The sequence below is a fragment of the Hibiscus syriacus genome, unplaced genomic scaffold, assembly GCF_006381635.1.
Source record: "Hibiscus syriacus cultivar Baekdansim isolate YM2019G1 unplaced genomic scaffold, ASM638163v2 tig00112344_pilon, whole genome shotgun sequence".
In the NCBI taxonomy this organism is placed as follows: domain Eukaryota; kingdom Viridiplantae; phylum Streptophyta; class Magnoliopsida; order Malvales; family Malvaceae; genus Hibiscus; species Hibiscus syriacus.
Genome location: NW_024063307.1, coordinates 1,651,174 through 1,674,435, shown reverse-complemented (window position 1 = coordinate 1,674,435; position 23,262 = coordinate 1,651,174). Strand labels below are relative to the sequence as shown.

Genomic DNA, 23,262 nt, shown 5'->3' with positions numbered 1-23,262 from the left:
TAAACTCCTTAGTGAGACTACCATTGATACGAACAGAGAAAGAGACGGTTTCCACACATCTCATAATAAGATTAACCCAATCAGCACAAAAACCTAAATTTAACATAACCTTTCTCAGAAAATACCATTCCACTCTATCTTACGCTTTCTCCATATCCAATTTAATAGCAGGACCCTTATTCGGACCATTTTTTGAAGAGTTCATATAATGAATAAGCTCATGTGCCACCAATATGTTATCCGAGATTTGGCATCCAGAAAGAAATGCAACTTGTGTTTCATGAATGCAACTCGCCATAAGCCCCTTAAGTCATCGAACCAGAACCTTGGAAATAATTTTATAAACTACAGTACAAAGACTGATTGGGCGAAGATGCTTCATCTGTTGAGGATCAGATATTTTTAGAATAAGAACAATCACCGTCTTATTAACCAAACTCATGTCTAACGTACCATGTAACAATTGTAAGCACAAATGGATCACATTTGCCCTAATAATATCCCAATACAATCGATAGAAACTCGCTGGAAGACCATCAATGCCAGGTGCCTTTCGCGGATGAATATCACGAAAATCTTTAACGATTTCATCAGTAGTAAAATCCGCACAAAGCACACAATTCATTTCATTAATAATGACCGTATCAATAGCATCAATAACAGAATCATCAGAGACAATACTCGCAGATGCAAATAAATCCTGAAAATATTTAACTGCAATATCCTTAATATTCTGCTTACCTTTCTTTCAGATGCCATTTTTATCCAATAAGCCCCGAACATAATTTTTCTTACGACAACCATTAGCACGAGCATGAAAATAGGAAGTATTTCGATCTCTATTAGCCAACCATTGAACTCGAGACCTTTGCATCCAATACACATCCTCTTTATTAAGCAAAAGATGCAATTCCTCTTTATCTCTTTTGAGATTCTACAATTCTGCCTCCAAAGTATGACGGCTGAAAGAATAATTAATTTTATTCCGAAGAACTTGAATTCTGCCACGAGAGGTAGCCAAACAAACCTTTTGCCAAGAACTAAGTTTTAACCCAACCTCATCAATTTTATCTAGAATATCATAATAAGGTAGATCCCAATCGGCCTTAACTAATATTCTACAAGCTTCCTCAGAAGCCCAACATTGTTCAAAACGAAAATAATCATCACCTCAATCCCTGGATGAAGGTTGAACCCAAGCAGTATCCATTAATAAATAACAATGATCAAAAATTTCAGCAAACTCAGTAAATACCTTACCATTTGGAAATACTTGTAGCCAACTTTGGGAAGCAACAAAACGATCAATACGTTCATTAATAGCATGATTTGCCCACGTAAACCAACCTCTAGCAGGTTTAACATCAAATAAACCATTATTGGCAAGCACCATACGAAACTCATCTATTTGAACACTTGATTTCCTTCGCCCACCTTGTTTTTCAGAATCATGAAGGATTGCATTAAGATCCCCATCCAATAACCATGGAAAATTAGAAGCATTTCGTAAAGAATAAATAGTGAACAAAACCTCAATCTTGAGATTATCATGGTGACTTGCATATAAACATGAGAAATGAAATTTGCTAGTGCCATTATCAATGATAGAATCAATATGAAACCGAAAATACGATAAAATCGAGACATTAATATTATTATTCCATAAAAGCATTAGCCCAGTGCAATCATTGCTTTTGTCTACAACGAAACAATTATCCATAATAAGCTTACAACGTATATAGTTACTATTGTTTTGTTTTATTCTAGTATCGCTTAAGAAAACAACATTTGCACTCTTAAGACCGATATATCGGCCAATCGCATGAACTGTCGTCGTGTTGTTTAAATCACGACAGTTCCAACACAAGACAATCATTGATCACCGCAGGGTTGAGCCTCAACCGCCACCACAGAGTTTTTAGAGCTGCTCATCCCTGTAACACTCCAACCCGAATCCGACCCGTATACGAATCTGAGGTGTCACATTGACCTTTTAAAACATGTACTTGTATAAAATAGTGAGTAATTTAAAACTTTTATAACATATAAATGACTAATTTACATAAAAGATATTTTCATTATTACAAAACCAATCAGAGCGTGTATATTTCACTTATTTATTTACATATAACTATTCGAAACATTTATAAAACTGTTCATAGCTTAAACAATATTTTCTTTTGAAAACATGCCAACTATAACTTTATATACTAAAATACATATTATTCACCTCTTTTCTGATCTGACCTTTAGTAAGGAGAACTGACATGTCTTGCTCCACATTGCTCTTTACTATTCTCGAAACCTACGTGTAAATCACTTACACGCTAAGTCAAAGACTTAGTGAGGCATATAAACATATAAGGTAAACGGTAACTAATAATCATACCTAAACAATTACTACTATCATTTCATACCACTCATACTTTTACATGTAACAAATATATGCATACATATATGTCATTATCATTCATATCTCTTATCTCATGTTCCTATGATCTCTTATGTCCATATCATATAACATATACCATAACCAATTGCACATATACATATCATGTCATGTAAATTATATATATATACTATCATTGATTCATTTCATCATATGGTCTTATAAGTTATCATTTGTACAATCAATATCACACATGAAATTCCACAAGGAAACAAACATATTATCATATCACTTTATTAATATTATCTATTTAATAGCCCATGATACACATGTGAGAACTAAAGATATGCGAGTACATAGAGGTTGTGCACTAATGCTGTCACCACAGCTCATATAATTGCACCGAAGTACTATATATAATTGCACCAGAGTGCCGCGTAGAATTGCACCGTAGTGCCATATAATAATGTCCATAAGGACCACATATCATTCCTTAAGAATCATATACATATACTAGGGATCAAGTATGTGTCTCACCAGACTTCACACATGTTCCAAAGAATACATATATGTCCCGAAGGACCACATATCATTCCTTAAGAATCATATATATATGCCAAGGATCAAGTATGTGTCTCACCATACTTCACACATGTTCCAAAGAATACATATATGTCCCGAAGGACCACATAGACCCTCGACTCTTGGTATGCCAACTATACCCCTAGCTCTCATGACACATAACATGGGCATTATCTTTTATATCCTTTTACATATTCATGTAACCATATCATATATTCATATAAGCTCATGGGTTCATTAACATATACATGTAATCACGTAGTTCATGTCAGTTCTTATATGAGTTCATATTCATATAAACATAGGATTCACCCTCATCTATCACATATACTTTCTCTTTCATATGGCTCATAACATTTCTCATGTGTTAATATGACATGTAAATCATTGTCATCTTATCATATTATCACATAAACATATACTCATGCACATATATAAATCATAACAAATACATACTTCTATGAATTCATATTTTTCACTATTGGAAATAGACTTATCGCAAGTCTTATTTTCCATTGAACCTCATATACTAAATAATGTGCACTCACCTTAGCCTTGTTTGCTTTGAATCAATCTTAATCCTTATATTGTTCCGGAACAAGCTTTATTCTATATCTACATCATAATAATACATTGATACACATCAGTATACTAATTGATATCTTCTAAATTGTCACTTCTTAAGCTAAAAGAAAATCTCATTTCATCTTTTAATGAAGGTATGCATCGATGCACTGCACAGTGTATCGATGCATTCCCTATCGGTGCACTGATGCACAAACATTCTAACTTCCTTTATTTATAAACTGATCATTGATGTACCCATACTTAAACTCTTCTTATCAATCCTTAGTTTTACTCAAACATTTGAATCCTCACTTCCTTCACTCTATCACTTTACTATAATCACAGTATACAACTGTATCCTGATTCACTTCATATTTGGTTATTATAACCTACCATATCTTGAAATCTTGTAATTTCAATGCATTCCGTTCCATAATCTTGTTAGTCAACGCTAACTCTTTCCATCTTAAATAAAAAAAATAGTATCTACCTCACTTGATACATGATTCATTCGATATTATTAAAGATGATATGAATTCATACCATATGCATTATGGGATATACTATGCAGATTGTGGTAAGTCTATTTTCCAGATTAGAGCTTATATATGAATGTATGTGTCATATGGGATTGAATGAGTTACGAGATATCTATATTAGGTATATGAAGTGTGTGTGATGTGTTTTTTATGGTTTATATGTATGAATGAGCATATGTATTGACATGTTACAGTATATATATATATATTATATGAGTTATGTAAATATGTAGATAAATGTGTTAAATATGTGAAATAGTTAAAATGATCAATATGATTTCATAAGAATATGAAATAAGAAGTATGGAAAGGACATAAGAAAGAATATGAAATATATAACATATGAATATGAAATCATATGAGATGTGACATGAATTATATGAAAAATATACTATATGATTACAAATATATGAAAATATGCTAGTGTAATGGGACCTAGGAACTAGTACACGTGATATATATACATTTATATAAGTTATTGGATGAAAAATGAACAAGAGATAAAAGAGATGAAGGATAATACTATAGGAGTATAATAAAAACATAAATGATGACATGTATGTATATATGTATGTAATGGTTATATGAAAAGGTATAGGTGATAAGATGATCATATGAACATGTGATAAAGAGCTATAGGAAAAGAAAAATGTGATATGATGTGTGAATATGTAATAAGGTAAAAGACAATGCCCATGATATGAGTTATGAGAACTGTAGGTATAGTTGGCATGCCAAGAGTCAAAGAACTACCTATGTCTTTCGAGACATATGGACAGTATACCTATGTTCTAAGAAACATATGAATAGTTTACCTAGGTTCTTCGGGACCTATGGACAGTTACCGAGGATCTTTATGACCTCTGGATAGTTACCGAGGATCTTTATGACCTCTGGATAGGTCCTTCGCAACATTCATTGAGCTGTGGTGACAACATACGTGTGCACAACCTCATAATACTCTTATACCTTGGGTTCTTAACAGTGTATATGGGCTTAAATAGGACATAACGAGGATGTATATAATTGTATCTTAATATGGTATTATTATGATTTATATTGTCTCATATGTGGTATAATAAATGATGGTATGATAGTATAATTGCGTTTGGATAGTAGACGACATGTTTATATTTTTAGTAATTCTTTTTTATGCAATTATGCCTCACTAAGTCTATGACTTAGCGTGTAAGTGTTTTTACACACAGGTTTCGAAGAGCATGAGAATCAAGAATAGGAATTTGCAGATCAACATATCTCCACTCATCGATCAAATCAGAAGGAAAGTCATAGTAGGTATTTTGTTGTATGTAGTGTGTTGGCATGTAAGAAAAGTGTTAGTTACAAATGCTCTGATTAGTTTTGTCTTGTTTTGGTTAACTCGTGTACAATGATAATGTTATTTTAATAAAAGTTTTAAATTTTATTGGTTTTCGTTAAAAGTTTAAAGTTTGAAAAGTCAATGTGACACCTGAGACTTGTATCCGGGTCGGATACGGGTTGAGGGTGTTACAATCCCATCATCATTTTTTGAAGACAAACGATTTGTTAAAATATATTGACCATCATTACTAGTTTTAACATCATAATAGGAGTATTTGAATATTCAGTATCCTTCAAAACTACAGTTTTATTGGATATATCTCCTACTAAAGGGTTGTCGACCACTACCTCTGTACTTGTATTCTCCAAAATTTGACCAGATTCGATCGGCGATAATGGACTCAATTTATTATTTTCAATGGGAACCACACATTCGACCTCCTTGTTAACTTGTGCACCATCAACAACATGTGAGAAACCTTCCACCAAATTTGGTCGGTTACCACGATCAACCATAAGAGCAACTGGACAAGTCAATGGAGCTGATTCCATAACAAAAATATATTCAACACCCTTTTTCACACTAGTAGGCCGAGTAGTTTGGAATGAATATTTGATTTATAGGTTGTTTTCTAAGGAAGATACTATGCAGATTCTTTCAGTTCCTATTACACATTGTGCTGAAGATGTGTGGGCTAACCATGATTTGGGTATCTACTCAGTTAGATCTGGTTATTGGCGGTTACAGAAACGACATCATGATAATGAGAGAAAGTTTAAATTGTGGTCAGTTATGGCTAAATTGAAAATTCTTCCTAAGATACCTGTGTTTGCTTGGCGGGTTGCCCAGAATGTATTACATGTGGGTAGTCGGCTTAAAAGTGTTGGTTTTGGTGATAGAATTTGTCCTATGTGTTGTAATGGGGAGGAGACGATTATACATGTCATGAGGGACTGTCCTGTAACTTTTGAGACTTTATGTCTAGCAGATCTGCCTCATTCTATATTTTTAAGTATTATGGATAGTCCTTTATTATGGATGGAGGAAGTATTCTCTATTCTAGGAATTGATGCTTTTGCTGGTTTTTTGATAATTCTGTGGAATGTCTGGAATAATCGAAACTCCTTTGTTAATTATGACAGGTTACAATCGGCGTGGCTCTTGGTGACTAATGCAAAGATTCTACATCAGGACTATTTAAGGGCTATTAGTGTGGGGATGAATAAACAACGGTCTACAAATATTGCTATATGATGAACTCCACCTTTGGAGGGAGTTATCAAAGTGAATGTTGATGGTGCCTTTGTTGCAGAGCGCCGATTGTATGCAATTGGAGTTGTTGCTCGTGATAAGTGTGGACAAGTTTGTGGTGGTTTGGCCCAGTCTTCTGTTGGATGTTTTGAGGCGGGTTTTGCGGAACTATCTGCTTTACTCGCTGGTCTTAGAATGGCTTGTGATATGAGATGGTCTGATGTTCAGTTTGAAACTGATTCCTTGATGCTCGTCCATAAGATTACACGAACTTCTACAGATATTTTTACCCTCGGGGTGTATGTTCAAGAGGCTCGTACTATTTTTCAGGATCACTCTCGTTTTTGTATTTTGTATACTCCTAGAGAGTGTAATCAGGTTGCTCATGCATTAGCCAGTTGGGCTTTAAATTCGAGTGGTTCTTTGTTTTTTGAGTCGGTTTGTCCCGACATCATTGTTCAGAATGTTAAAAACGATGTCATTGATCTTTGATTAATATATTTGGGCATTATTTTCCCCTTACTAGGTTTAGAAGGAGTTTTTAATGGGACTCATGAGTTTCATTCAAAATAATAATAATAATAAGTTGATACTCGAAAAAATATGATTTAATGCTTAAAATACCTTTTTCTCCAACAATAAGTGTTTAATAATGTTAACATTACACTTTTAAGTGTTTGAACCGTAACGACCGTTAAATTTGACTGTCAGCATATAAAATTAAAAAAAAATTATTTTAAAAAACTTAATATTATAATTAAAAAAAATCAAAACCCCCTAAATTTCACCTCTTCCATCGTCAATCGGCCACCTTCGGTCCATGGGTCATCACTATTGACACCATAAAAATTGTCTCACTATCACAACCAAAACTTAGTCCCTCACCCACCGTAAAACTGCGCCAACCATATCATAAAAATACCGCAAAGGTCGTCGGATTTATAGGTTTTTCGTTGTTGTTTTCTTGCAATCTTAACGGCTACAGTCATCTGTACGTTACACAGTCGGACCTGTTGAGTTCTTCATCCTACTCCGAACAAAATCCAACCGGTGGTGACCTCTCGCTTTCGGTGGTGGGGGATAGGAAGAAGAGGGACGACGAAGGGGTTTAATTTTTTTCCTTTTTGAAAAAATAATATTTTTATTATTGATAAAAATTTAAAAAATATAGCAGTATGTATCTAAAAGTTAAAAAAAAATAATGGTAGGTAACTAAAAGTGTAACCGAGAAAATATATTATACACATATTATTAACATAAAAATTCTTTAAACATCAAATCATATTTTAAAATATACTTTAGATACTAAAAAATATATTTAGTCTGAAAAGATATAAAATTAAATAAAATTAAATATTTATATAATCATTTCTTCTTTTCTTTTTAAACCAAAGGCAATCATTTTTCCCTTTTTTTCGTTTTGTTTCACATGCGATGATATCAAACCGTCTAGATTCTTTATTTTTCATTTAGTTTTTTATATTACACATTTGTTTTTTAAATTTTTAATAATTTTATATTTGTGACACATTTTTTTATTTTTATGACACATTTTCTTTTTTTTATTAGTCATTTGCTTATTCTTTGCATTTAATTTTTAGAGTTAGATTTAATGTCGATTCGACTAATTAAGATGACACTTATTTATTATTTTGTTGATATTCCTTGCTTTGGACCATCAGATTGGACTTGAATACGCAATTTGTGTTCGAAGATAATTTTCTCACGATGCTCGATTCTGATTTGAGATTGTCGATGATATTTCAATAGTTTAATACCCTATTGTAGTTCGTTTACGGGTACAATCAAATTTGTTTATGTCTTTTGTTTCAATTTTTTCATGTGATTTAATATTTTCCTTTTATGATCATTGCATGATCTCAAGTGGCTAATTTATCGTGTCAATGTTTATAAAAAATATTTTAATTATGTTTTTAGTTTATAAACTTTATTATAATTGTAAATATTTTTTTCTTTCTAATAAAACTAATAAATTTTATTTGTATAAAAATATTATATTTTTAAATAACAAAAATTAAGCAATATAAATATCGTTTTAAATTATATATGAAAATATTTAAAGATTATGTTTTGCAGGAAGATTCTGCCAGGTGCGATGATAATTGAGAGGTGGTTGGGTTTGGGCGAACTAGCTGGGCTCAGTTCTGGTTAATTCGTGGTCTACCCATTATCTATACTCGAGTTATGGCATTGGTGAAGACTCTGATTCCAGGTTCCATCTTCTTAGCTGAGTGCTGTCACGCTCAACTGCGCTCCTTCGCTGTCCCGTCTTCCCCGTACAGTAGAAGACAATTCAAAGCTTCTGCAACAAAAATGGCGTCCACTGAAGCCCAAGGCAGAGGCAAGACCATCGATTCACATTTGCACGTATGGGCATCCCCTCAAGAGGTAATCGAACCCCTCCATGCACCAAAGTTTCTCGGTTAACCAAATTTAGAGGATGGATTAACAGCAACTGAGGACGCCTTTCCCTTTTCCTCCTTTTGTGTTTGTGTGTACAGGCTGCTGATAAATATCCTTACTTTCCTGGCCAAGAATCTACTTTGCCTGGACATTTGGATTTCTTGTTCCAGGTAAGATGACTATCCTTTTGCTTATTTATTCTCTGTGTCCTTGATTTTTTTCTCTGTCTCTCCCTGCAGTGTATGGAAGAAGCAAGTGTTGATGGTGCGCTCATCGTCCAGCCAATCAATCACAAGTTTGATCATTCATTGGTGACCAGGTCTGTTTCGAATTTTACGATTAATTACTAACATTTACCGATTTCTGGTAATTTGTTTAATTGTTTTCTTCTCATTTTGTGAATTAAGCTATAAAGTCATGTGAAAGCATTGGTGTGAAGTGGATATAGACATAGTTACATACCACAGAAAATTCTTTCAGATAGATAGGTGAAGCAAATGATTGGGAATTTTTAGCATTTTATTACACTTTTAGCTGAATTTCTTCCAGGAACCGGTCCTTAGATCATAATAGAATGAATGAATGGTCCAGTTGTCACCTAAGGTTCATGTGCTTGTCGATGTTCTTGTACTATCAGTTGCTTGTACAAACCAGGAAAGCGTTCCATGCCTAATATCAGTTTTATGGATGATTGATAGTGTCCTAAAGAAGCACCCTACAAAATTTGTCGGTTGTTGCCTTGCGAATCCTGCAGAAAATGGAACTGGGGTTAAGCAGCTTGAAGATCTCATTTTGAAGGTTTTTGATTTATTTTGTTTTATTAGATAACTCTTTTTTTGTTATGTCTTCTTGGGAAAACCATTCTTAGGATCTGATTTTTTATGCTAGGATGGTTATCGAGCTGTTCGCTTTAATCCTTATTTATGGCCTTCCGGTCAACAGGTATCAATTTCAAAACCTTTTTAAGCTGTTAGGCTGCAATTTGTCTTCTATTTGGTTAATTAAAATCTATGAAGTGTTCACTAAAAACTCAACCCATATGTTTGGTTTTAATTGAAGTAACTGTTCTGTCTGTAAAATAAAAGTCAGGATGTCTTGTTTAACCGAGAAACAGAACATTTTCTGGATTAACTGAGAATGTTACATAAAATCTCTTCTTAAAGTATTTAGTAAGAATATTGGGAAAGGATAACCTCTAATATATGTTCAGTGGTAGAGAGACTTCAAGGGGAAATTGGCCATGTGAAGTATGAACTAAATATTTATCATATAATAGACTTGTAAACTTCAGCTACGAATCATATATTCTTACAAAGCGGTTGGTTTTTACTTGATTTTTCTTTGATATGAATCATATATTCCTTATATTTCGCTTCACAATACCCAGATGACAAATGAAGTTGGGAAGGCAATGTTTTCAAGGGCAGGAGAGCTTGGAGTGCCAGTGGGTTTCATGTGCATGAAGGTATTTCAGTTCCCTAGACTATCTTTAATCAACTCAAAAGGAAATGAAGAAGCTGTTGTAATACAATTTGATTTCCATAATCTATTTTATTCCAGTGACATAGTGCTATTCTGAATCTGAATCTATATTTGGTTGATAAGGGTTACACCGTCTTCACTTTTTCAGGGTCTCAATCTTCATATTTCAGAGATTACGGAACTATGCACAGAATTTCCTTCAACAGCCGTTTTGCTTGATCATATGGCTTTCTGCAGACCACCAACGTAACATTTGTAACTAGTCTTTCTAGGGAGAAATATTTCAATCTTTTGCTAGGTAAAGACAATGTTTAATATTTAATATTCATTTCCTTGCAGAAATGACGAGGAAAAGCTTGCCTTTTCTGAGCTCTTAAAGCTGTCTAGATTCCATCAGGTATAAAGAGTTATACGTAATCACTAATCTTTATCAGTTCACAATGATATTCTTTTTCCTTCTATTTTAGCAATTCCACCATCATCATGATGCAACGGCTATTGGACTATTGCAAAGATTTTTTTAGTACACTGGTGGAGAGCATCAAATTTCCTCAATTTCCTCAATTTGGCTATACCCAAGGCCTTTTAGAATATCAGCAAAACTAAGTCAGGTTATATTAAAAGAAATATGCTCCAGTTTAGCTCCGCTGAGCTATTCTTCTTAACTTAAATCTATTACAAGTCTTTTTTAATCATCTATACATGTATTTGGCTGGTGAATGCCATTGTTTTTGGTATTTGATGTTTCTAGGAGTTGACCAATGTTCACTACAACTAAAAGCCTTACACTCTACCCATAGATCATAAGGTTGTTAGTGACCCTAATTTGAAGTAAGATTCATCGCGAGTTTATGCAGATTTAATTTTAATTGTACAGGTATATGTAAAATTCAGTGCTTTGTTCAGGGTTTCAAGAATGTCACCCCCATATGAGGATTTAGTTCCACTTCTAGCTGAAGTTGTCTCAAACTTCGGAGCAAACCGTGTCATGTGGGGAAGGTAAATATCTGTCTAGCATCATTTTTTTTTGCTTCTTTGTTCATTGGAGTTTCAACACAATGTTTACACATTCAAAGGGTTCATGTTTGACACACACACACACACACTAGCAGTGGTGTTTTATAACTCTGCAACGGTTGTCTGGCTGGAGTGGGGTATAGATAATGGAGGTTTTGAATGTACGATTGCAGCGATTTCCCATTTGTTGTTCCGGAAAGCGGCTACAAAGGAGGGAAAGAAGCAGCGAGTCATATCGCCAGTCGGGCATCTTTGTCATCTTCTGAGGTAGAATGGATCATGGGGAAGACAGTAATGCAACTGTTTCAAGGTCAATGGCTTCCTTAGGCAGGCAAGCAGCAGCCTTTGCTCATCTCTAGTAACGAGTCTTTTCTTTGCTTGACTAGTTAACCGGTTCATCTGACGTTCAATTAATCTATTATATGTTTAAGTCACTGAAATAAGTGAATGCAATCCAATTCAGCTGTAACTATAAAAAAGATTAGCCTACGTTCAAGCATAAATGCCCGTAGAGCTTCAGGATCAAATATGTCCTCTCCACTTTCTTATCTTTTGATGTCTCTCAAAATTTATGTTTGGTTCCAAAATTTCTCAAATATTGCAATCAAAATAAATCTTTTAATGCACTAAGATACATAAGCAATGGTATTTTTTTTGTGGTAGTAGGGTAATTTCTCATTTTGAAAGAAAGGTTAATGGAAACATATGATGGAATGGAAAGAAATGAAGAAGTCTATATTAAGGTAAATATGCATTTTGATACACAAATTCTCTTGGAATATTTTTTTTTTTCATTTTGAGGTAGATATAATATAATTTTTCTCTGCTGCCTTTAGTTTTTCTTAAAATAATTCTTTATATAACATGTGTGTTCGTTTCTCTTTTTATTGTCTTGTAAACGGCTACTATTATCTGTAACATATACGAATTTAAATTTTGTAATTAATCATTGGTAATTTGTACACCAGCTACCCCAGGGCATGACACCTTCCATGACATCTCAGTTTTGCATGATTCAAATCCCATGATCACATGTCCACAACAATCAAACATCTTAGGATACAGAGTAAAGCATATCCAAGCCTTTTGCCTTTTACTCGAATGTTATCCTTCATCGTACGTTCAAACAGGATCAGCTTGGTAAAATCCCTTATGTGCTTGTCAAAGAGTACTTTTTCCTCCATCTGGTTCTTCCTCGAACTATCTCTTCTTTCCGTGTCTTCCCTTTGGTTTGGAGGAGATGAGTATATCCGTGCATCGTCGTCTCCAAGGGGCCTAAGTATCCATTTCCTTCCACGATTCCAGAAGTCAAAACCATGTTTTTAAGTAGGCTTTGTTCCACTCCATTTGTTAGGATTTCATCTTCATCTGGTTGGCAAAGTGATTCAACTCTATCTGAACTCCCACATTCCCTTCTATATTCTAATACCATACCAGATAGCTGATGAGAGTCCAAGAATTTGTCAGGGATTGTCTGCATAAAAAAGGAAACTAATGATGATTTAAGGTCGACATCGCATTCGAGTGAGTTATATCGATCGATGGCGTATCGTTTTTCGTTTACCTCGAGCATCCATCTTACATACTTGACATTGTTCACATGGTGGTTCATGTCCAAATCACTCCTCCTTGGCTACAAGGTAAATTGGAGATTATTTAGCCTGTTCTGTTTCAGCCACGTTATTTAGCTTTCGAAACCTTCAAGTCGGAGTTGATGTATTTCGCGCTATCGTCCAACTTGACGATCTTTTCGGGAACGTCTTCGGTGATAGCTTGTTTTTCTATAAACCAAGGAGATATCTCATCTCTAACTTCATCCGGCATCTTTGACAGTCGCCTCATTTTCTCGTTCATCATGACCCAATTGCTGTTTCATGCAGTTTTATGATGTTCCTTGGGGGAAATTAAGGATGAGTATGCTAAAGAGGTATTCATAATATCATACCTAGTTGCACGTGCATAAGTGATGCCTGTGGCTTGACTTCGAACTAGCCAGTCTCGCCGCATCCCGTTCTTCCCCGATGCTCCGACCAATGTATCGAATTCCAATACCTCACCCCTGCAATTCTACTTAGCAGCTACTTAGATCATTAAGATGAGTCTATTTAGAGATGCAATGCAGCAAGACTGACCATATTGGATAGTGATCCACTTGAACGTGCATTCTTGAGACCACCCATATGAGGCTGTTCCTCATCATTCCATGTGTGGCTCCAAATCCATTGCTTAGAAGTCCAGACATCCATACATGACTTAATGCTGTTTCCTACAGACATGAACATTTCTCAATGTTACAAAGTTATCTTTACACACACACACACGTATATGTATGTATGTATGATAAACTTTAATGTTCTCAATCTATAATCACCTGGAAAAGATTAAGCAGGCTCTCCAAGGTAACAGTTTTGTAAGGGCCAACTTCGTATGACCGGACAACGACCATCTGTCTATAGCCGACTCCCCTTTCTATGATGAGACATTGACGGTAAGGATCGACCAGCTGCTTCTTCGTCGGGATCCTCTGCCGAATCTGCTCTTCAGTTACGTGCAGGTTTTCGGTGGTGGTTGCAAGAGGAGAGGAACCTTCTCTGGCTCCAGTGATTTCGTTCAATGGATGTAGCCTTGTAGAACTACTTGCGTTGATTTTGATATCGACTCTGCCGTGATATCGATTGCCATTACGAGAATATCTAAAGGGAAAAGAGACTGAGCAGGAGAAAGCAGCTGCTGCCATTGCTTTCTCTGGTCTAGTCTAGGTCTGGAAAGTTTGAAACAGAGTAAGTACATTGGAATTTTTTATAGAGATTTCATGGCGGACCTGTCCAAGGCAAGGTCCCTGTAGAGGACAATAACGAGGGAGCTTCGTTATAGTGATTTTCATTACAACAGAAATTAAATAAGCGATGCATCCTAGGATGGATCGATGGAGGACAAATAGGAGAAAATTGTTGATTTGTTGTCCGGTACGCTTCTAGTTTGTTACGAGGGAGCAAGTAATTCCAAGCGACACTATTAAGCCATTGTTGGTAAGTAGACAATAAACAAACAAGCCATGGGAAGTTTTGTTTATGAGACCAAGATACTCATTCTCAACCGTTACCATGTCTTTTATAATTTATGATGAGTATTCAATTAAGTCGAGTCGAATTAAGCGGGGAAAAACTAAAGTTAGTCAAGTTCATGAGCTATATTTTGTCCTTCAAATTTTATTTAATTTTTCGACTAGAAAAATTGAATATATTTGTTCGAATTTCTATTCAAATTTAATTATAATTAGTTATAATACTATAATATTGATTGGTTTCAATTTAAATGACTTTATAACCAGGTATATATATATATATATATATTCTTTTTCGCATATACAAGATTTGTAATGTTATTTAATATATCAAATACCATCTAAAATTATATAATTTATTTATGATATTATTTTGTAAAGATTAGATTTTTAGATAAAATATTGATGAGGAGCAACTGGACTTTGGGCAATTAATCCAAGTACTGTTACCCATTAAAAGGATTAACAGCTAAAGAAAGTTAACAGAACTGAAAATTCTGATCGATTATAAATTGGAAGTAAAAAGGATTGCTCTGAATTACATTCGTTTCCACTCTAAATAAGGCTTTAGGTTTGAGAGTAACTGATCTCCAGGCCCTGATACAACCTGAGCTATTCAAAATCTTTGGACAGTAGATGAAGATCCCATTGCAACAAAGGAGTGGCAACTGGAAAATCCCATTGTGCAACAGTCTATCAAAGAGGAGCCAACAATTCACAAATTTTGACAACCAGAGGAACCGAGCCTACATGGCCTGTGTAGTGGATGTGGTTTGTCTTTCTGTATCACAAATCACAATGGCTTTGCTCCCTAAACTAACAACATGGAAAGTAATAACAGCAACCCAACCCAAGTATCAACATTATTATAACATCGGAGACCGGGGTACAGATTTTCAACAGCTTCTACCATCCAGAAGGTTCCATTCTTGACAGTGATAGTATACTAGATAAATATAGTTGAAGAATCAGACCGTAGACCGACATCTCTATAACTTAAAGGGCAAACAGAAAAGGCACCCAAGCATGTGTTCTAATCAAAAAGCAACTCAGCCCCCCAAAAAACTCAGTCCCTTTTAGGAACTGGATCCTGTAATAGATGGCAAGAAATATGGATAGCCAAAATATACCAAATTTAAAACAGGACAGGGCAAACAGACTACTAGTATGGAAGAATCTAGTGGAATCAGAACCAATAACCCCCAAATTCTTGTGGAAAATACACTAAAACCCAAACCAATTTATTTCCATGCAACCTATTAACAGAAACTCATCAGATGCCATGGTTTCCTATAATACTATTGTAAAAAGGTAACTCCATTTAAAACTCCAACCAATTTATTTCTTGGTACGTTTGCTCCTCAACTTGCCCTGCTCATCCCACCTTTAACTATGATGTGAGTCAAAATATAAAAGCTAGTTAGAAACCTCTTATTAATGATTTACAACCAATTGAAAATTTGGGGGGAAAAGAGGGACTATCAAAATTTGACAATAGCCATTACAATATTACAAAAAGAGCCCTCACCCCATGTCCAATCACACCTTTCTCATTTCTCAAAAATATTAAAAGAATGAAAATACATTTTATCAGAAATTTTATTTGAAACAACTTGACACAGTACTAAATTCATCTGTATACCTGTTGTTGACTTAGTGTGTAATATTAGCTCCAAGTACTGGCCCAAGAAGACAACAAGGAGATCTGTATACTCAGCTGACTGACAAGATGTGGGTCTGCTACAAAATCAACCTATAAACAGGATAAGTAAAATTGTTAAATTAATAATAACTCAGCAATTATACATGAAGCATATCATACTCTGTAAACTCTCCCGCACAAAAAAAAAAAAACTACTATTAATAATGAGAGAGAAGCATGTGAAGCTTACTCGCCCAATGGTATTTAGATAATGATCCTTGGAGTAGCTTTAAATTGAATGCGACAATTCTCCAAAATCAAGTATGCATCGATCTCACCATCTACATGGGAAATCTAGAACCCTCTTAAAGGCTATATCAAGTCTCAACGCTGTCAGCTTCTTTACATTCTAGAATTAAAGTCTCTAGGTGACGAACTGCATGCAATTTACAGTTCTTGTCAACTTGCTTCAAGAGTACATTGTGTGTACAAGAGTCGGGCAGAATTTTTCTATCTAGCATTTCTTGGTACAACCTAAAGGACTCTTGCCAATTTCCAATGTCACAGTTCTCGTTTATTAGTATGGTGTAGCTATACTTATTAGGAAGTATTCCTTTCGCTTCCATCTCAGCAAAAAACTTGTAAGCTTGACCTATTCTCCTCACTTTGCAAAGGCCGTTTATCATAGCATTGTAGGTTATAACATTTGGCAGAACACCTTTCTCCTGCATCTCTGAGAAATACATAAATGCCAATGCTAAAAAACCCTTAGCAGCATGTCCATGAATTAAGACTGTGTAAGTTACCACTGATGGGGATAAGCCCTTGCTCAGCATCTCGTGGAACATTTCTCTAGCTTTCCTCAGTTGCCCACTTTCTAGGTAAGCATGAATGATGGTAGTGTATGTTACATGATCTGGAAGAAGACCAACGCTAATCATCTTGTGCAAAAAATTACAGGCTTCTTTGAGATCACCCAATTTGCAATGCCAATGCACAAAAACGTTATAGCTAATTACATCAGGTGGTAATTCCTTTGCGACCATTTGTTCTTCTATACTAAATGCTCTTGCAGGATCACCAAGCTTCAATTCACCTACTATTTGAGTTGTATAAGCAAATCGATCAGGCTCCAAACCATTATGCAACATCTCATTGAAAAGATCCCTCGCCGCAGATAGATTGCCAAGATTGTAGGATCCATTTACCAAGATTGTATAGGTTAAAACATCAGGGAAAATTCCCTGACCAATCATGGTATCCTTGAGATACCGAGCAAGGTCCAGGTACCCTGCTCTACATAGACCATCAATGAGAGTATTATACGTAACAACAGTAGGAACAAGGCCTCGAAATCTTAACTCATTGAACAAGTGAAAAGCCTCCCAAATGTTTCCTATCCTGCAATACCCATACATTAGAGTATTATATGAAATGACATCTGGTATCATATTCCTCTTCAGCATGTCATTGAACTGCTGTCTGGCATCGTCCATTCTTCCCCACCTGCATAGGCCATACATGAATGTATTATATGTTGCCACTGTATGATCAACTCCTTTATTTACCATCTCTTCCCTAAGGCTTAAGGCCTCAACAACCAACCCTTTCTTAAAATACCCACAAATCAAAGGATTATAGGTGTATGCAGAAACTTTCAGTCCCAATTTCAACATCTCCCTAATAAGTCCCTCAGCTTGCTCTAATTTGTAGTTCTTTGTTAAACCATTAATTAAAACATTATAAGTCACCTCATTTGGAAAACACCGTTCCATCAGCATTTCTGATAAGAGCTCAATCGCTTTTTGCACGTCTCCTTCCTTGCAAAAGGAATTCAGCATGGTATTATAAGTAACAATAGTTGGCTTAATCCCAAATTCCTTCATCATCCTATACACATCGCTTGCTTTAGCTACAAGAGATTTGTCCCTAAGCATAGCAAGAACCCTATTACAGTTCTTCACATCCGGCAGCAACCCATTTCTAACCATCTTATTAAATACCCACAAACAACGATCAACCATAAATTTATTGGAATAAATCATCAATAAAAGATCAAGCAACTTAACCGTAACCTCAAGTTTCAAGTACCCACAAATCAAGACATCAGCAATACTATGCATATCAAACGCGATGACCCTTTCCATGACCCAATAAGCTGATCTCATCGAATTATTCTCAACCAAAATATCAAGCATAACGGAGAAGACAAGCTCAGATCTTTTAACACCAGGTTGCATCTCGACCCACCTAAAGAACCTCAAAGCAATATCGGGTCTTTCTCTCATCGAATTAAGAACTTTGATAAACAAATGGGGATCGACAATGATGGAATGGAAGTGATTGGAAACCCAGTTGGTGTTGCAAAATGCCCAGGGCTTTTCATCAATGGTGTTGAAGACGAGTTGTTTGTAATGGGTTTCGGAGGAGGAGTCGGGTTCAAGGGGAGAGATGGGGGCTGGGGAAGGGAAGCTGTGGAGAAGAGAGAAAGAGGAAGGGAACTTGCAAGAGAGAGAGAGAGGGGCGATGGAGGCCAGAGATTTTGAAGCTCTTTTTATGCAAAGGGTCATCGAGGATTCATAAGGTGATTGTTGTAACCACAACACTACCGATCCTTCTTTCAATCTGAGGAGATGTTAACGGCAACGGAAGTAAAGGAGACCGAAAGGGAAAATGGGTTTTGAAAAATTGCCATTGGCGGCGTAGCCTACCTTCTCACCTCTCACTGGGTTTGGTGGCTAATCTCAGGCCGCACCCCAATTGTTTCTTTTTTTTTTTTGCTTATTTTATTTTATGTTAGAGATTACTAAACATTAATATTTTATTAGGTTTGTTCTAAGGTTTTATTGAATTCAAATTTTATTTTTAAGAAAAATAGATAAAAATATTTATAATTTAGATGAAATATTTTATTAAACTGATCTAAATTGAATTAAACTTAAATTATTTGCACTAATTTTAGTTATTTTTTTTTCTTAAAATTTTGAACAACATTTGTAGTCGATTAATACCATCGTTAGCCCCTTATTTCTCACTCTGAAACCTATTCTGCACATGAAATTTTATTATGTGGTTAAATTAATTACAATTCATGTCATTTAATTGTTTTACTTTATCCAAAAACAATTTATTCGATCAGTACTTTCTATTACTGTATTAATAGTACATATCTCACAGTAATAAAATTTCTGTGTTCCAAAATAATTCTCTCATTAATTCCGCTGCCTCACATGGTTCCATTCTCTGTCATTGATGAGCTTCCATGGAATAGCCTTTCCCTTGCTTTACTTGCCTGCAGTTGAAGACGACTAACCTTTGTCATGAACATAACTAATCAAGCTAATTTGTGGTATTATGAAAGATTTCTGAGAATGGATGACAGACCTGTTTTTCCCAATTTATGCAACTTGTAACAATGGCCAGCAGAACTGTTTGGGTGAAAGCGCCGGACTGGATACCGAGCCACAGGCCGATCCCTTTCAACTGTAACCAGAAGCCGAGGGTGGCGGCGACAGGGATGCCGACTAGGTAAAATGCTCCCAGGTTGACATAAGCTCCTATATGCTGCCAACCGCATCCCCTTGCAATACCTGTGATCCAAGAATGCAAACATTTGTAATACCAACACTGTAACATTCATCTCATTGGAAGTAAATTAATTGTTCACCGAAAAGATAACGGGTTTAACCTGAAAGAACACCCTGTAAGCTGTCGAGAATAACAGACACACAAACCAGGGGAGCCATGGTTGTCACATAATCCACCACTTCCTTCTCGTTGCTATAAACATAACCGAATACACGTCGGCTTGCAAACAGGGTTCCAGAAACTATAAGGGTCTCTAAAACCGTAAGAGCCATAGTAGCATATACCGCTACACGTGCTGCTTGGGGTTTCCCTGCCCCTAGTTCATTGGAAACTCTAGTACTACATATACACACCGAAAATGATTCTAAGTTCAATTGCATGAAAAAGTTGAAATTTAATCAGTAAAGAAATACAAAACAAGTATGTGCATGCATGCATATCAGGGCATACCTTGCTGCTGCACCAAATCCATATGGTATGGAATAAAGTGTTGCAAGGGTGTTGAGACTGATTGGGAAAGTTGAAAAGCTTATTAGTAGAATAATTACAATATGATGCAATAGAAAAATCATATAATTACAATACCAGATGCATTGATCCAAAACGATAGCAAATGAACATACCACACTGATAGGACGGATGTTTCCAGCTCTGGATGTGGTAAAAGCCCAGACAGCAGGATAAGTAGCTCAAATGACCACCATTCAAGGCTGCAATTGTTTGAATAAAGACGACATTACAGATCTTCAACTGATTAGGCATATATGAGGAGAAGAGATAACGTACCAAATCATAACAGCAGAAGGGATAGCGAAACGGAAAAACTCTCTAATTCCTTGGAATAATTCCGTCGTAATGGGGACACGAGTTTTTGCACAGGCAGGAGAGTACCACATATAAAGTGCAAGGAAAATCGCATTTAACCAGTTTGAGATACTAATTGCTAATGCTCCTCCTATATTTTCTAATCCAAACTTGAACACCAGAGCCCAACATAGAGGTATATGTACTAGAAGACTGGCACAAGAGCATATGAGCATGGGAGTGATCAAACTTTGTGTTTGAAAATAGCGAACAAGGGGTTGAAAAGTAGCATAGGCAAATAGCGCCGGGATAAGCCACCGAATGAATTTGCCGGCTTCACGTGAAATTAAGGGATCTTGACCAATGAACACAAGTAACCTTCCCATGTATAGCCATAGGAGGGACAGAGGGATGCAAACTAAGATCAAACAAAATATAGCAGTGTAGGTATGGATTCCCACTTTTCGGTACTGTCGAGCTCCATAAGCTTGTCCGCACAGCGTTTCCAATGCACAGGCCATCCCTAGCTGATAATCACACGCAAATTACGAAACTTAGTTGGTTGATATTCTATAAGTTCAGATAGTAATAGTGGTGACAACTGACAATTCCAGTAATCCAAACTCGGTTCATCAGCTGGTCTAGGCTCAGCAGCTAACCAATCATTCAATTATTGTTCTTTCTTTAACTTGTTAAACAGGTAGTGATCGAATAACTACAGGTCAAAAGGCATAAAGGAATTTCTGTGAACACACATATTTGCTGCCCAATGGATTAACTGAACAGTAAAGAATTTTCAAGTCGACATAAGCACCAAAGGTCCAAAAAAAAAACTTATAAAATAAAAATGATGTTACTAGAAGTAAAGAGATCCAACCACAAAAAGACAAAATGTAAAGGGGAGACCTAATTGTCTAGTAGTAAAAGACTATAAACATACAAACAAAGAGACAAGATAATTTTCAACATCACTATTGGTATGACAATATGACAGGTTGACCAAGTAGAAGCAAAATGCAAATTGACTTACAAGAAGACTGAAGCCGGTGACCCCGGCGAGAGAGATGGCAATGGAAGAACTAGAGAGAGCAAGCTCACCGAGATGACCCACCATCATCGTCGATATAACTTGCAAGAGGTACTGAGATATGGTCACCGCCACCATAGGCCCCGCAAGATAACCCACCCTTTGTATTTCTCCGGCGAAAGCAGCCCATGAAAACCACGGGTTGTTCTTCTCCACCTCCTCTAATTTGGGTATTAAACTCTCTTCCATTATCTTCTGCTCCTGTGTGTCTACCCTCATGCTTTCGTCTCTCTAAGTTGCAATAGCCGCCCTTACTTGGGGATTTGGAGACACAATAGAAAGATGACATGGTTTGGCGTTTGTTTGGCTTTATTAGTTTAGAAATGACGTGTATCACGTGAAAGCGACATCCCTTTTTCGTGTAAACAAACAGACAAAACTGGGCGAGAAAACGCAAACTTTCTTTAAACAAGTGATAATCCACCTCCACCCAGTGGCGCCACAGGGATGACATATACATATAGTTTTATGGTAAAAGATTTTTCATTAAAATATTATTGATTTCGCCACTATTTTTGTTTTACAAAAAAGTTAAGGTTAGAGGTGAATCTTCCGTTTAAAGTCACGACATACCTTAAACTCAATTGAAATTTATAAAAAATTTATAAATAGTTCGTTAAGAATAACGGTAGTAAGATTCAAACTTGATTTTACAAACTTAAATTTCTGAATCTCAAATACAAAGATATCCTCTAAACTAATCTTAAACCTAAAAAAGTTTTAGGATTTATGATAAACCTTGTTTAGGTTTAGTCCAGAACATTTATCCACATCCGAACAATGCTCCAACACTTGCAGAAGTCTATGTTCATGGAAGGCATAGAAATGAGGTAAGTCGAGGTTTCCTTTGGTTGAAGTTAGGATTTGACCAAAATAGGTTGACGGAACATAACTTGGTAGACGTTGATCAGATGTTTCAAGTCATGGCCTAATGCTAGAAAGCCCTTGATTTATTGTACGCTAGTAAGTTCAACAGTTACACCAGTTGGATTTTGTTAGTCGAAGGACCAAATTGACATGGTTATTAAGTCCAAGGAATCAATTAGATGCATCTTTTGAAAAGGAACTAGGCTGATTTTTTTTTTAGAAATACCGGCTTTCTCTTTAAGCCTTCAGATTGGTTGCTCAATGTGAAAGCAGAGGCTGAAAGACTGCCCCAGAAGAACAATGTGAAGAGGCTCCAAATCTAGCACGAAACGGGAAGAACTATACAAGTTCGAATCTCATAACGGAAATGAATTGATAATGCATTTCTCATTGATTAATACATAGCACCAGCATCTTATCAAAATTATATACATAAAAATATTTGTATTCTAGCATCAAGAACTGTAGAACAATCAGCCAACTATCCTATTGTATGTACCATGATGCTAGGTATTAATTCTAATCCAGAACACAATCGACCACTTCAATCTAAGATCAGCACCATGATGATTGTAGTATAGGTCAATTCTAATCCACTTAGCCTTGATTAGTAAGCTGTCTGCAGTTCACAAGCA

The 23,262-nt window shown here is 35.8% G+C and overlaps 4 protein-coding genes across 5 annotated transcripts; 1 reads left to right on the top strand and 3 right to left on the bottom strand.

Annotated features, from left to right (window-relative positions):
• The first annotated feature begins 8,788 nt into the window (after positions 1 to 8,788).
• On the top strand, positions 8,789 to 12,078 carry LOC120178194 (4-sulfomuconolactone hydrolase-like). Of its 2 annotated transcripts, XM_039184128.1 has the most exons (10): positions 8,791 to 9,061; positions 9,175 to 9,246; positions 9,316 to 9,395; positions 9,775 to 9,874; positions 9,965 to 10,018; positions 10,464 to 10,541; positions 10,707 to 10,804; positions 10,898 to 10,955; positions 11,436 to 11,557; positions 11,749 to 12,078. In XM_039184128.1, the coding sequence occupies exons 1-10, from the start codon at positions 8,858 to 8,860 to the stop codon at positions 11,900 to 11,902; spliced, it is 1,020 nt and encodes a 339-aa protein (XP_039040059.1). In that variant the 5' UTR covers positions 8,791 to 8,857; the 3' UTR covers positions 11,903 to 12,078. The 2 variants fall into 2 exon arrangements, with proteins under 2 accessions (XP_039040060.1, XP_039040059.1); XM_039184129.1 differs by lacking the exon at positions 9,965 to 10,018 and having other exon boundaries at positions 8,789 to 9,061; positions 11,749 to 11,902.
• Positions 12,079 to 12,725: 647 nt separating this feature from the next.
• LOC120178242 (palmitoyl-acyl carrier protein thioesterase, chloroplastic-like) lies at positions 12,726 to 14,312 on the bottom strand. The gene is made up of 6 exons (XM_039184160.1): positions 13,947 to 14,312; positions 13,708 to 13,841; positions 13,521 to 13,634; positions 13,274 to 13,442; positions 13,140 to 13,208; positions 12,726 to 13,049 (listed from the first exon to the last, which is right to left on the bottom strand). The coding sequence occupies exons 1-6, from the start codon at positions 14,310 to 14,312 to the stop codon at positions 12,726 to 12,728; spliced, it is 1,176 nt and encodes a 391-aa protein (XP_039040091.1).
• A 1,679-nt stretch (positions 14,313 to 15,991) lies between these two features.
• On the bottom strand, positions 15,992 to 19,021 carry LOC120178191 (pentatricopeptide repeat-containing protein At1g22960, mitochondrial-like). Its single transcript, XM_039184126.1, has 2 exons — positions 16,532 to 19,021; positions 15,992 to 16,392 (listed from the first exon to the last, which is right to left on the bottom strand). Exon 1 carries the CDS (start codon positions 18,849 to 18,851, stop codon positions 16,659 to 16,661), a length of 2,193 nt encoding a protein of 730 aa, XP_039040057.1. The 5' UTR covers positions 18,852 to 19,021; the 3' UTR covers positions 15,992 to 16,392; positions 16,532 to 16,658.
• A 377-nt stretch (positions 19,022 to 19,398) lies between these two features.
• Positions 19,399 to 22,037, bottom strand: LOC120178193 (protein DETOXIFICATION 12-like). The gene is made up of 7 exons (XM_039184127.1): positions 21,704 to 22,037; positions 20,656 to 21,200; positions 20,493 to 20,579; positions 20,320 to 20,376; positions 19,970 to 20,208; positions 19,666 to 19,871; positions 19,399 to 19,573 (listed from the first exon to the last, which is right to left on the bottom strand). Exons 1-7 carry the CDS (start codon positions 21,977 to 21,979, stop codon positions 19,508 to 19,510), a joined length of 1,476 nt encoding a protein of 491 aa, XP_039040058.1. The 5' UTR covers positions 21,980 to 22,037; the 3' UTR covers positions 19,399 to 19,507.
• Between the last annotated feature and the right edge of the window lie 1,225 nt (positions 22,038 to 23,262).